The sequence below is a fragment of the Rana temporaria genome, chromosome 8 (assembly GCF_905171775.1).
Source record: "Rana temporaria chromosome 8, aRanTem1.1, whole genome shotgun sequence".
NCBI classification, from domain to species: domain Eukaryota; kingdom Metazoa; phylum Chordata; class Amphibia; order Anura; family Ranidae; genus Rana; species Rana temporaria.
Window position 1 is genome coordinate 71,675,363 of NC_053496.1, and position 14,085 is coordinate 71,689,447.

At 44.7% G+C, this 14,085-nt stretch overlaps 1 protein-coding gene and 1 long non-coding RNA gene across 2 annotated transcripts in view; both read right to left on the reverse strand.

The window, feature by feature from the left end:
- Positions 1 to 7,264, reverse strand: part of LOC120947059 — a 228,328-nt gene extending 221,064 nt beyond the window's left edge. The window contains exon 1 of the long non-coding RNA XR_005750815.1: positions 6,928 to 7,264. This is a non-coding gene — a long non-coding RNA (uncharacterized LOC120947059). The remainder of the gene's footprint in view (positions 1 to 6,927) is intronic.
- Positions 7,265 to 10,633: 3,369 nt separating this feature from the next.
- CABCOCO1 (ciliary associated calcium binding coiled-coil 1) overlaps positions 10,634 to 14,085 on the reverse strand; it is a 101,321-nt gene continuing 97,869 nt past the window's right edge. The window contains exon 5 of the mRNA XM_040361999.1: positions 10,634 to 10,804. Within this exon, the coding sequence (XP_040217933.1) occupies positions 10,784 to 10,804 (21 nt within the window). The 3' untranslated portion in view covers positions 10,634 to 10,783. The remainder of the gene's footprint in view (positions 10,805 to 14,085) is intronic.

A 14,085-nucleotide genomic window follows, 5' to 3' on the forward strand; every position in this document is an offset into this window, starting at 1 on the left:
GTTGAGGACCCATCCCCATAAAGTCTTCAGATGCACAAATTTTCTACATCCTTGCCTGTTGTATCCTTCTAAAAAACTTCCTGTAAGTACCGAAGCCACCTCACCTTGACCAGTACATCGTCAAGAGATTCGCATTGAACCCCCACGGTTCAGGAACCACTCCGAGGACCTAGGTACAGCACGAAGTGTTGTTACCAACTTGCACCAGCTTACCCCCCCGGAGAACTCCCACAAGTTCTCACGTGCAGCACTGAACTGTTGCCGAGAAAAGTTTAAGGGGTTACATTGTTATTTTCTGGGTATAAGACCAATCTGTTCGCTCCTAAGTTACCAGGGATGCCATCAGATAAGGGCAGGGTTGACACCTTGCTGTCAGCAAGGGTTCTTTTGTTTCTCGTTACTGTATGTGTTTTTTTGACTGTATGGTTAATTGCTTGGTCATGACTCTTCCTACAGGGGGCTCTCTGGATCTATGTAGCTCTTGTTACATGCTGTTGACGTTATCACACGTCTCCTCAATGTCATAACTGAATCATCTAATGGCCACACGCGACATGTCCACTTTCAATATCTTATCCTGGAATGTCCGGGGGCTCAATCCCAATTCTAAAAGAGCAGTACTATTTAAGTATCTTAAACTGCACTTCCCCCACATGATATTGCTCCAGGAGACGCAACTTATGGGCAGTAAACTACTGGCACTAAAGAAGCTGTGGATCCAGAGAGCCTTTCATGCCTCATATTCCACCTATGCCAGGGGGGTCTCAGTGCTGGTCAGCAAATCCTTTCCATGCGTAGTGGAACAGATTCACACCGACCCCCAGGGCAAATATGTGATAGTGGTTTTCACAGTTTGGGGAACAAAATATATTGTGGTTAGTATATACATCCCTCCTCCTATCTCGGCCTCCACCTTATACACTATCCTAGAATGGGTTACCCCATACTGCCCTGCCAAGTTGCTACTTATGGGCGATTTTAACGCCATCCTAGCTCAGGACTTGGACAGACCAATCCCCCCTAAACATTGCTCCTCAGACCTATCCACTTGGGCACAAGCAATGGGAGTGTCCAAGGTCTGGGAGGTGGAAACACCCCTCAACTAGGGCCTACTCCTGCATTTACGCCACCTACAAAACATCCTCACGCATTGACTTAGCTTTTGCCAATCCATCGGATGTGCTAGACGCTACATACCTGCCTTTTGGGCTGTCAGACCACTGCCCCCTCCTCCTTACCATCTGCTCCCCCGCCTCCCGAACCTCTGCCCTTTGGCACCTGGGAACCCATTGGCTCTCCCACGTCTACTTGACTGACTCTATCCCACCTCGCCTCACCGAATACTGGGAACTTAATGCAGGATCCTCCTCCCCTGAAATCACCTGGGACGCCTTCACGGCCTTCACTAGGGGCCAGTACATCTCCTCAATAGCTGGGATCCGTAGGGAACAAGCCACCACCACAACTGAGCTACAGAGCAGGGTAGATGACCAGGCAAGGGCCCACGCGGCCGACCCCACTGACTCTAGCTTTGAAGTCCTTACCGCAGCAAAACGGGAGCGAAGACCTCCAACTGACAGAACTTACTAGGTTGGATTTCTACCGTAAGAAGCAAAGATTTTTCGAACAGGGGACCAGAACGGTCGCCTCCTAGCTATGTTAGCACAACATGACCTACCCCTGACGGTGATACCCAGCGTAGTGTCTCCTTCGGGTGAATCGATCTCTTCTCTCCCGGGCATACTTGATGTATTTCGGCAATACTATAGTTCCCTCTACACCTCCGTGTTTCCCTCGCATTTCAGGTCACAGGACTTGGCTGGACCCCCTGGCACTTGGCTGGCTTTCAGATGCAGAGAGAGAAACTTTAGTGTGACCCATTACCCCAGAGGAGGTTATAAAGGCCATCGAATCCTTTCCTGCTGGAAAATCCCCAGGCCCAGACAGCCTCCCAATAGAGTTCTACAAAACCCACGGGGACCTACTTGCTCCCAAACTGGCCCAGCTCTTTTCTCACTGTGTGGGGGAGGGCGCTCTTCCCACATCAATGAGTCACGCACACATAATACTAATCAACAAAGCCCCTAAAGACCCCACTTCCTGCGCCTCTTATAGGCCTATCGCCCTACTTAACGCGGACTTCAAAATTCTTACCAAATTGCTCACTACGAGACTACAACCCCTATTGCCGTCTGTAATTGAGACTGACCAAACTGGTTTTATGGCTAATAGAGCCACTGATGTCAACCTGCGACGCCTATTTACCAACATACATGCACAACACCTCAATGAAGGTTCCCGTGTGGTGGCCTCCTTAGACATAGAGAAGGCCTTCAACACTGTGGAATGGCCTTTTCTGTGGGAGGTCCTGCGTAGAATGGGGTTTCCTGTGATATTTATCGCGTGGTTACAGACACTATACAAGCATCCTACGTCGGCTGTCAAGCTGGGGGGGGTCTGTCACGGCCCTTCCCTCTGTCCAGAGGCACACGGTTGCCCTCTCTCTCCTGCCATTTTTGCCATTGCGATGGAACCGCTGGCATCAGGGGCCTGCGCGTTGGCTGGCTGGAGGAGACAACCTCCTTCTTTTCCTCAATGATGCAGACTCCTCGCTCACGGGGGCACTGCAGATCCTGAACTCCTTCTCTGCTGTCACAGGCCTCAAGGTTAACTGGTCTAAGTCTCTTTTGTTCCCTATAGACCCCGCAGCCGGCACCACCGCCCCCTCCGATATACCCCTACAATGGGTTGAGAGCTTCAAATACCTTGGGGTGGTGATCTCGAGGCAGGCTTTAGATTTTTTGCCCCTGAATCTATCCCCAGTGGTTCAGGAGACACGGCTGAAACTGAAGGCATGGGAGTCACTACCCTTATGCCGCGTACACACGATCGTTTTTCAGCATGTCCAAAAAACAAAGTTTTTCCAACTTCATCATTAAAAACGATGTTGCCCACACACCATCGTTTTTGAAAAATGATGAACAAAGCGCGGTGACGTACACCTTGTATGACGGCACTCTAAAGGGGAAGTTCTATTCGCCTTTGGGCTGCTTTTAGCCGATCCCTTGTTAGTAAAAGACGATTCACGTTTTTTTGTCTGTTACAGCGTGATGAATGTGCTTACTCCGTTATGAATGGTAGTTTTACGTGAACGAGCGCTCCCGTCTCATAACTTGCTTCTGGGCATGCACGGGTTTAAAACGTCGTTTTTGCCCACACACGATCATTTTTAACAACATGAAAAACGACATTTTAAAAAAACTATGTGAAAAAATGCAGCATGTTCGAATTTTTTTTTGTCATTTTTCAGAAGCCGAAAAACGATGTGAAGCCCACACACGATCATTTTAAATGAAGTTTTTAAAAACGTTGTTTTTTTCATGCCAAAAAACGATCATTGCTAGGTCGGATAAATCTCATAAAAATGAAAATCCTGCCCAAATGTATTTACTTACTCCGCCAATCTCCGCAATGGATTCCCAAATCTCTTTTCATCCGGCTGCATATAGCCTCTTCGATTTGTTTATCTGGGGGACCCAGTCCCCCAGGTATGGATGGTAAACGCTAATACGCCCATCCTCCCAGGGAGGACTGGCGTGCCCTGACCTATATAAATATTTCCTGGCCACCAAACTGGTTACAGCAGTCTGGTGGCTTACTCCCGATACGACAAACCCCGCCACCTTGGTTGAGGCGGCAGTGGTGAAATAGTTGGAAGCGATGACATTTTTACTTTTTTGCGGCCCCAAGGCCCCATACCCATTGACCCCCTCCATGCGCACCACGCTTCATGCATGGGGGCGGGACTTAGAATTGAAAGATACCCTAAAAATGCACCCTCTCCAGCTGCCCCCTTGTGGTTCAACCCCACCCTTGAGCACATTTACAAATTGCCCAAACACCACGCTTGGACCAAATTCGGTGTTAAAACAGTGGCCCAAGTAATCTCCAATCAATCTCTGGCCCCACTCCTAAAACTGATATCGGACTTCAACATCCCGCAGAGTTATTTTTTTTAGATATTTACAACTTTCCCATGCCTTCGGTCGTCAATTCTCCAGTTTTCCCCTCCAGATCGTTCAGTCCTCATTAGAGAACCTCCTCAGGTCAGGATGTGCAGATAAACCCACCTCGCGACTGTACTCTCACTTAATAATGACCTCCCTCCCTACTCTGGAAAAACTCAGAAACAAATGGCTACATGACATTCCTGACTTTGACAACGACGATTGGGATGACATATGGGACTTCCCTTTCAGATCCCTGGTCTCCCTGAGAGACTGACTAATACAGTTCACTGCGCATATTTTACCCCGCACAGGTTACACAAAATGAACCCCGTCTCCCCCCCAGGGTGTTGGCATTGTGGTACAGTACCAGGTGACTTTACCCATATTTTTTGGACCTGCCCAGCCATTGTCGATTACTGGAAGGAGATATTAAAGATCATTACGCCGATCACCACCATATTGCTCCAACCCTCCATAGCAATATGTATATTGGGCCTGATATAACAAATAATTCCCACTGTGGCAGGTCGTACCCTGGTCGGGTTACTTCTCTTTTATGCCCGCAAGGCCATAGCCCTTAGGAGGAGGAGTAGGCTTATACCAGCTATCTCCCTGTGGGAACAATTGGTCAACAACAGCCTGCCTCTTTACAAAGATTGCTATGCTAATAGGGGTTGCCCTCAAAAATATGATAAGGTTTGGTCCAAATGGCCGCAGACCCACACCCTACTTAATTCTCTGTTCCCTGGTGATGAATAGGAATCTACAACTGTGAATATATCATGTGTTTCTGAGCTACAAATTTTTTTTTTTAGCTCAGCGTTGTCCTTCTACCAGTGAAGGACAGCCTGCTGAGACCATTGTGATGACTTGAGCTCCCCACCGTGTTTCATGTAACTGTTTGCCTCTTATCATATTTCTGTATGTACCTCAGTCAATTCTTGTCATGACCAATGTATATTGCTTTTTTTTGTTGTTGAATGTTTTAAAATTCAATAAACAGATTTACAAAAAAAAAAAAAGCTCACATCGAACTTTTCTTGTCCGAAATTCCGACCGGGTGCATGTGGCATTACTGCTTTGGGTCCAGCAAGTTTTAGGTTTTCAAACCATTCTTGATAATTTTTAGGAGTAGTTCCATTATTTTTATTACGAATAATGGAACTACTACTAAAACTGTTCATTTTTTTTTTTTTTTTAAATAGGAGCCTGGAAAGCACTGCACCCGCAATCAGCAAATTGTGGGTGCAATGTCAGGCTCTTGCACACATGAAAAAATAATAATTGTTGCACTATAAGCAAAGCTCTAGCTTGGGACACAGGAAGCCACTGGCGCCGCCAGACAAGAACCCACAGCGCTGGAAGAACACCCCGCAGAGCCCTGCTGTCCATCCTGCTATCCATCGACCTGCTGCCGTATAATGACGGCAGCAGGTCGATTTCAGATGTAAAGGGGCGCTGTGATGGGGACACCTGATGTAAAGGGGCGCTGTGATGGGGACACCTGATGTAAAGGGGCGCTGTGATGGGGACACCTGATGTAAAGGGGAGCTGTGATGGGGACACCTGATGTAAAGGGGCGCTGTGATGGGGACACCTGATGTAAAGGGGCGCTGGGATGGGGACACCTGATGTAAAGAAGCACTGTGATGAGGACAAATGGGGACTTGAGATTCGGACCTCGGCCCAAAGAAAATTTTAGTGGCCGAACCTCCTTGAATTTTAATTCAAGACCCCTGGTTTAGGAGATTTTCACCCTGCATGCAGCAACCAAGGGCTCCCACAGCCACTCACAGCGGTGGACCTGGTCAACGTCAGAAGTTTTTTTCACCTTAATGCATTAAGGTGAAAAAACACAAGGGTTTACAACACCTTTAGGGCCAGTTCACACCAGACACAGTTCCGTTCAGTTCTGTGTGCTTTTTTTTCTGCACAAAATACATGCACAGTGTTTTCCCATGTATTCCAATGGCTCTAGTTCACACCATGCAGTCAGTTTCTGCATCGGAAACTGACTGCATGGTGTGAACTAGAGCCATTGGAATACATGGAAAACACTGTGCATGCATTTTTAGTGCAGAAAAAATGCACACAACTGCGTCTGGTGTGAACTGGCCCTAAAAATGCATGCACAGTGTTTTCCAATGGCTCTAGTTCACACCATGCAGTCAGTTTCTGCATGGTGTGACTGGAAACTGACTGTATGGTGTGAGCTAGAGCCAACTGGAGCCATTGGAATACATGGAAAACACTGTGCATGCATTTTGTGCAAAAAAAGCACACAGAACTGAACGGAACTGCGTCTGGTGTGAACTGGCCCTTAAGGTACTAGCATTTTTAAAAGCTGAACTCAGCAACAGCATTTCACATGTCTCTCTGTATTATTTAGTATTTCAGATGGCAAAATAAGATACTCTATCACAACACCATGTCTGTATTTATCATTCTAAAATTATACTAACTTACATTTGGTCAACAACAAGTGTCAAACTAGGGCAACGTTAATTCTGACCACAGTAATTTGAAGGTAATAGATAAAATCCAAGTCTTTATAATGTCATTAAAATGAAACATCTAATATTCCATGTTTTTATTTTTTTTATCTATAATACAAAAAAAGAAAAAAAGAATGCTGTTTAATGCTAGTACAGGTGACTAGTAGTAGAATAATGTCCCAGTTGTATACTTGGAAAGAGTTTAACGAATTAGGAATTCATACCCTAATACTTCATGTTATGAGACTTGAATTACATAGAGAAAGATTGGGGCCATCCATCTCTCATAAATTAACACAAAGCAAAGAAAATGGACAATTATACCATTTTTTAGTTGCACAACTAAAGATGACCCATATAGCTATATCCCAAGTGTATTAAATGCATTTTTCATAACATAAAAATGATTGTAGTTACTTTACCTTTCTGATGGTTTGTATGTGATGTTTCCAGCATAGTTTGTGTTTAGCAGTGAGAGACAGGTGTGATGTAATGAATGTCAGGTGCTCACAGAATCGCAGGTGTTTCATCATTTAGAATTAATGGATTACTTCTCTAATGTTTGAGGGCTTATCAAACTAATAATTCTGGCAACAAATCACTCATATGGCATCACTTCTTTGCTGGACCAGCAAGATAGGATTCTGTAGCATTCTGGCCACCCATAATGTCCATTAGGTAAAGTGAAGTTTTAATACTGCCACTGGTGAGCTGTCACAAGCAGCAGAAATTAAAGGGGTTGTAAAGGTACACTTTTTTTCCCCCTAAGGGCTCTTTCACACGGAGCGGACCGTTTCCGGGTCCGCTCCGTGTGTCTCCGTCGGCTCATCGGGGATCCCCGCTCAGCTGTCGGCGGATAGGGCGGTCCCCGCACACAGTGCAGGGACCGCCCTGTCTCTGCTCCGCTTCCCCCCTTTGGGGAACCTGATGCAGACGGACCGTCTGTCCGTCTGCATCAGTTCCGCTCTGCCGAATGGAAGAAAAATAGGGTTTCTTCCGTTCGGATGCTCCATCCGCTAACGGACGCGTCCCCATAGGGATTCATTACAAGTCCGTTAACGGACTTGTAATGAACGGACAGACGGAGCGGACATCTGAAAGGGGCCTAAATAGCTTCCTTAACCTTAGTGCAGTCCACCTTCACTTACCTCAGCCTTCCATTTTGCTTTTAAATGTCCTTATTTCTTCTGAGAAATCCTCACTTCCTGGTCTTCTATCTGTAACTCCACACAGTAATGCAAGGCTTTCTCCCTGGGGTGGAGTGTCATGCTCGCCCCCTCCCTTGGGCTACAGGAGAGTCAGGACACTCTACGTTGCAGATAGAGAAAGGAGCTGTGTGTTAGTGGGCGTCCTGACTCTCCTGTAGTCCAAGGGAGTGGGTGAGCACAACACTCCACACCAGGGAGAAAGCCTTGCATTACGGTGTGGAGTTGCAGACAGAAGAACAGGAAGTGAAGATTTCTCAGAAGAAATAAGGACATTTAAAAGCAATAATCGAAGGATGAGGTAAGCGAAGGAGGACTGCACTAAGGTAAAGGTAAAAATATATATACCTTTACAACCCCTTTAAATCACCAATGACATCAGTTTGAAGAATATCTTCCCTTTCAGAGAAAGTGCCATATACCTCTCTCCTAACATACCTATAGTATAAAGTATAGATACTGGGGGAGATCCACAAAAGGATTACCCCGGTGTATCTATTGATACGCCGGCGTAATTTTAAATTTCCTGCGTCGTATCTTTGTTTTATATCCACAAAACAAGATATGACGGCATCTGGGATCGATCCGACAGGCGTACGTCTTAGTACGCCGTCAGATCTTAGATGCAATTTTTCGGCGGCCACTAGGTGGCCTTTCCGTCAAAATCCGCATTGAGTATGCAACTTAGCTATTTACGGCGATCCACGAACGTACGTCCGGCCAGCGCATTTTTTTATGTCGTTTTCGTTCGGCTTTTTCCGGCGTATAGTTAAAGCTGCTGTTTTGAGGCGTACTCAATGTTAAGTATGGCAGTCGTTCCCTCGTACAATTTTGAAATTTTTACGTTGTTTGCGTAAGTTGTTCGCGAATAGGGATTTGCGTAGAATGACGTCAGCGTCGGAAGCATTGGCTTTTTCTGGGTTAATTTTGAGCATGCACACTGGGATACCCCCACGGACGGTGCATGCGCAGTTAAAAAAAAACGTAGTTTACGTTGTGTCACGACGTATTAACATAAAACATGCCCCATTACATCCATTTAAATTCCGCGCCCTTACGCCGCCAGAGATACACTACGCCGCCGTAACTTACGGCGCAAATTCTTTGTGGATTTGAAATAAAAAAAATAATTTGCGGCAGTGTAGTGTATCTTAGATACGCTGCGCCCGGCGGAAGATTACGCGCAGGTACGTGGATCTGCCCCACTGTATATAATAGCCATGGATTTATGTTGCTTGGCAAGTTTACAAGCTTCCTGATCTCTGATGACTGTGCATGTACAGTAGTCATCCACAGATTTGCACAGGACCACCTCCTGAGACTGAAGATGTTTAGGAGACAGGGCCATCTCACTCCTTGGTGGACTACTGCACCTATGAGGCTAGTGGGATAAAGGCATGTTAAGTGTGCCCAGTCAAGTCAGGGGAGTGTGTACTTATCATGTATGTTGTTTGACTATATTGTAAAAATATAGTATTAGTGATGAGTGAACCAAGCACATCTACAAACCCTGAGCCTCATTAATGTTCATGGGAGTCAAATGTTGATATATTTTTTTTCCTGGCATTTTTCAAAGCTAATTTCTATGCTTTTGATTAAAAAAGAACATGGGTTCACTGGGCACTGCCATGGGAATCATGCTGCAATGCAGAAAAATAGTACCGTAATTAAGATACTTTGCAGCAGGCTCTCTTTGTAAAGCAATAGTATAATCGTACCTGGCTGGGAACAGGTATGCTTAAACAGGGAAGGGCCCTTCCCACTGCCACTGTGACATAAATGGAGTCTGACAAACTCCAAACTGTTTGGAGAGAATGGTGAAGTAAGACTGAACACATTGCCACCCTCATTTTCCCAAATATAGGTAACAGCAGAGCAACCAATTGGCAGTGGACAGTGGCACCCACTGTAGTACCAGTGACTACTACATTGATTCTACTCTTCCCTACAAGGATGACATATGCATGTTTAATTGATTCAATCTGGACCAATATAAGTTGGATCCATACCTAGATTTCAGCTTCAGGGCTCCCTCATCTTGTTGGCAGTTCTGGGTTGCTTTTGAGAGAATGGTATAGCAGTTTCTGGCACATGTATATAAGAAGATCATTGCTGCCTCCTTAATGTCTGTTTTTTCCCCCCTATTATTTTTTATGGGGGATTTTGTTTTGAAAAACACACTGCATGTGTGATTTAAGCATTTATCTTGCGAATGCAATGCTCCCATTAAACTCAATGGGCGAGTTTGCCTGGCAGTGCCACCTGTCAAACAAAGTGAAGTAAATTTGCTGTGGCCATAAAGCAAAGGATGGTGGCCGCCCATGTGCACAGCCCTGTCAGACTGTAATGTTAGAATTTAGGTGGGCAGTTGTGAGGTGGGAGTAGGGGTAAAACTGCAGCTCAACTACCTGTTGTTTTTTAGGCCCCTTTCACACAGACATTCTGATTGGGTCCTGTCAGTTTTTCATGTGGACTTAATCAGAACCTCCATTCTTCTCTATGGAGCGTCAGGTGGAAATGGACATGTGTGCCTACATCCAATTTGATCCCCCAAAAACAGACAGATGAGGATACGTTCGCCAATCATCTGGTGGATCGGATGGCAGTTGGGTGTTAATGGACAAGTGACCCGTTTACATCCAGCGGCCCATAGGGAAGAGTGGTCTGTGTCCGTCCTGCGGGAAGATCCCCTGCTGAGTACGCGGATTGTAGCTAAAGTCGGCCCTGTGTAAAAGGGCCCTACTGTTCCCTGGCCACCCATGTGAAAGAGCCCTAAAAGCTTCTTCAAGATCTGTATTCAAGAATGGTTAGTATTTTGTCATAAGTGGTCCAATGGAGCAACATTTTATTATCTAAAGCGCTACGTAAACTGTTGGCGCTATATAAATCCTGTATAATAATAATAATCTACATAGTTCTTAACTTACACCAAAATTGTAATTTATTTTTCATCAAAATTTAAAATATTTTATAAACTTAAACAATTCACCGAATTACAACTTTAGAACCTCCATGAAGCTTTCTGAGAAAGTTGTGGCTTTTTCAAGTTTTCTATTTCTGCAGTGAAGGCACGTCAATTGTCATTTATCTCAGCCTGTGGAGAGAATGAAAAAAAAAAGATTTAGGGAAAGGCTGCCTGGTGCTGCACTTTGTCCAAACATGTCTGACATATCCATCTAGCCTTTACACAAAGATTACACTTCACGTGCCTTCCTGTTTCACAGACTGCACTCATTGCCAGCCTACATTTAGGTAATAACTTTTATCACATAGCACAAATGCATCTGAAATATGTTTATTATGACTTACTTTATCAATATTATTGGAATATAAGAATAAAGAAAGTCTTTTAAAAAATAATTATATATACAATATCTCACAAAAGTGAGTACACCCCTCAAATTTTTGTAAATATGTTATTATAGTAAAGTAGTGAGTGTGCAGCTTGTATAACAGTGTCAATTTTCTGTCCCCTCAAAATAACTCAACACACAGCCAACAATGTCTAAACTGCTGACAACAAATGTGAGTACACCCCTAAGTGAAAATGTCCAAATTGGGCCCAAAGTGTCAATATTTTGTGTGGTCACCATTATTTTCCAGCACTGCCTTAACCCGCCTGGGCATGGAGTTCACCAGAGCTTCACAGATGGCTACTGGAGTTCTCTTCCACTCCTCCATGATGACATTGCAGAGCTGGTGAATGTTTGAAACCTTGCGTTCCTCCACCTTCCGTTTGAGGATGCCCCACAAATGCTCAATAGGGTTTAGGTCTGGAGACATGCTTGGCCAGTCTATCACCTTTACCCTCAGCTTCTTTAACAAGGCAGTGGCTGTCTTAGGCCGCGTACACATGGTCGGTCCAAACCGATGAGAATGGTCTGACGGACCATTTTCATCGGTTCACCCCTGAAGCGGCCTGATGGTCTGATGTGCGTACACACCATCAGTTCAAAAACCGATCGGGTCAGAACGCGGTGACGTAAAACACACGACGTTCTGAAAAAAAAGAAGTTCAATACTTCTGAGCATGCGCAGGTTTTGAACCAATGCTTTTGTGTACTAACCATCAGTTTGGACCTATCAGGCGGCGGTCCATCGGTTCGATTTTAAAGCAAGTTCTAAAATTTTGGACCGAAGGACAACGGACCGATGGGCCATACACACGGTCGGTTTGGAATGATGAAACTGGACTTGAGACCGTTTTCATCGGTTTGGACCGACCGTGTGTACGCGGCCTTAGAGGTGTGTTTGGGGTCGTTGGAATACTGCTCTGTGGCCCATGCTCTGCTTCAGTATGTCACAGTACATGTTGACATTCATGGTTCCCTCAATGAACTGTAGCTCCCCAGTGCCGGCAGCACTAATGCAGCCCTAAACCATGACACTTCAACCACCATGCTTGACTGTAGGCAAGACACACTTGTCTTTGTACTTCTCACCTGGTTGCCGCCACACACGATTGACACCATCTGAACCAAATAAGTTTATCTTGATCTCATCAGACCACAGGACATGGTTCCAGTAATCCATGTCCTTAGTCTGTTTGTCTTCAGAAAACTGTTTGTGGGCTTTCTTGTACATCTTTAGAAGAAGCTTCTTTCTGGGACGACAGCCATGCAGACCAATTTAGTGCAGTGTGCAGCGTATGGTCTGAGAAATGTCAAGCTGACCCCCCCCACCCCTTCAACCTCTGCAGCAATGATGGCAGCACTCATATGTAAATGTGAGTGCGTGCACTCTACTTCTTTTTTTGACCAAGGCGAGGCCTGTTCTGAGTGGAACCTGTCCTGTTAAACCGCTGTATGGTCTTGGCCACCTAGCTGCAGCTCAGTTTCAGGGCCTTGGCAATCTTCTTATAGCCTAAGCCATCTTTTTGTAGAGCAACAGTTTTTTTCAGATCCTCGTGAGTTCTTTGTCTCGAGGTGCCATGTTGAACTTCCAGTGACCAGCATGAGGGAGTGAGAGCAATAACACCAAATTTAACACACCCACTCCCGATTCACACCTGAGACATTGTAACACTAATGAGTCACATGACACAGGGAAGGGAAATGGCTAATTGGGCCAAATGTGGACATTTTCACTTAGGGATGTACTCACTTTTGTTGCCAGTGGTTTAGAAATTATTGGTGTTTAGGTATTTTTAGGGTACAGCAAATGTACACTGTTATACAAACTGTACAGTCATTGCTTTACATTGTAGCAAAGTGTAATTTCTTTGGTGTTGTCACATGAAAAGATATAATAAGATATTGACAAAAATGCGAGGAGTGTACTCACTTTTGTGAGATACTGTATATATCTATCTATTATTTTTTGGAGAATATAAGCAAAAGCAATAATCATCTCAGAAATATGCAGGGCATTTACAAAGACTTGAATTGCCAGAATCTAGAGCAGCTGTGCATGGCGACCAATTAACTTCTAGCTTTAATTTTTCAAAGCTAATGAACAAACTGAAGTTATAGGATGATTGATTATTGTGCACAGCTTCTCCAGATTGTGGGTGCTCCAGTTTTAGTAAATTCCCCCCATTACTGTTCAGAGAGCTCACTTGTGAACACAGTAAATGAATCACAGAAAAATCTTTCAAATCTGCTTAAAAAGATACATACTGTAATTTTAGGTTTTCTTTTATTAAAGCTGAACTTAAAGCTCTATGAATTGTCCACTTGTCCTTCATTAATAGAGTGCTTTTCTTTGCAGTAAGCAATAGTGCGGCTTTTATGAATGGACCACGGGGCAGAGTGGGTGGGAAGAATAGACATTTTGATGAGTACCTGTGACAAGTCCAGCAGTTCAAATTAACTCTGGCACCAGAATATCTCAGCTGCAGGGGTATTGGGTGGCATAGGAATAAAGATTTCAACAAACAGTGCAGCCATAATGGACACTTTTCATTCAACATAAGTATCGACACTTGTGCTGCTTGAAAAGAAAGAAAAGAAACTAAACCTAAGCTTTAAGGCAAACAGTTAAATACACCATTGAAAGACACCTTTGGAAACTGTTTTACCTTTCAAAGGATATTTATTTCTATCTGCCCAGTCCAGAGACATACTGGCTCTGCCAAACAATACAGTGGTGACTTGACTTTTTTCTACTACGGTTAAGCAACAAAGTTAGATTGCCTTCCTCCTTCCAGACTCTGATTGGGCAATGAAGGAGCAGCAACAGACTGAGGTCATCTGAGGCATCTCTCTGCTCGTTTTCCTGTCTGTATGTTCCATGTCAGCATGTAGTGTATGCACATGAGAAACCTCACTGCCCGCCAGAGCTTCCTCTCTCTCTGCCAGTCTGTGTGCTGCTGTACAGAGGATTGCAGGAGGCTGAAATCGACCCACATGCAGGTATTTATACTAGTTGCGAGTA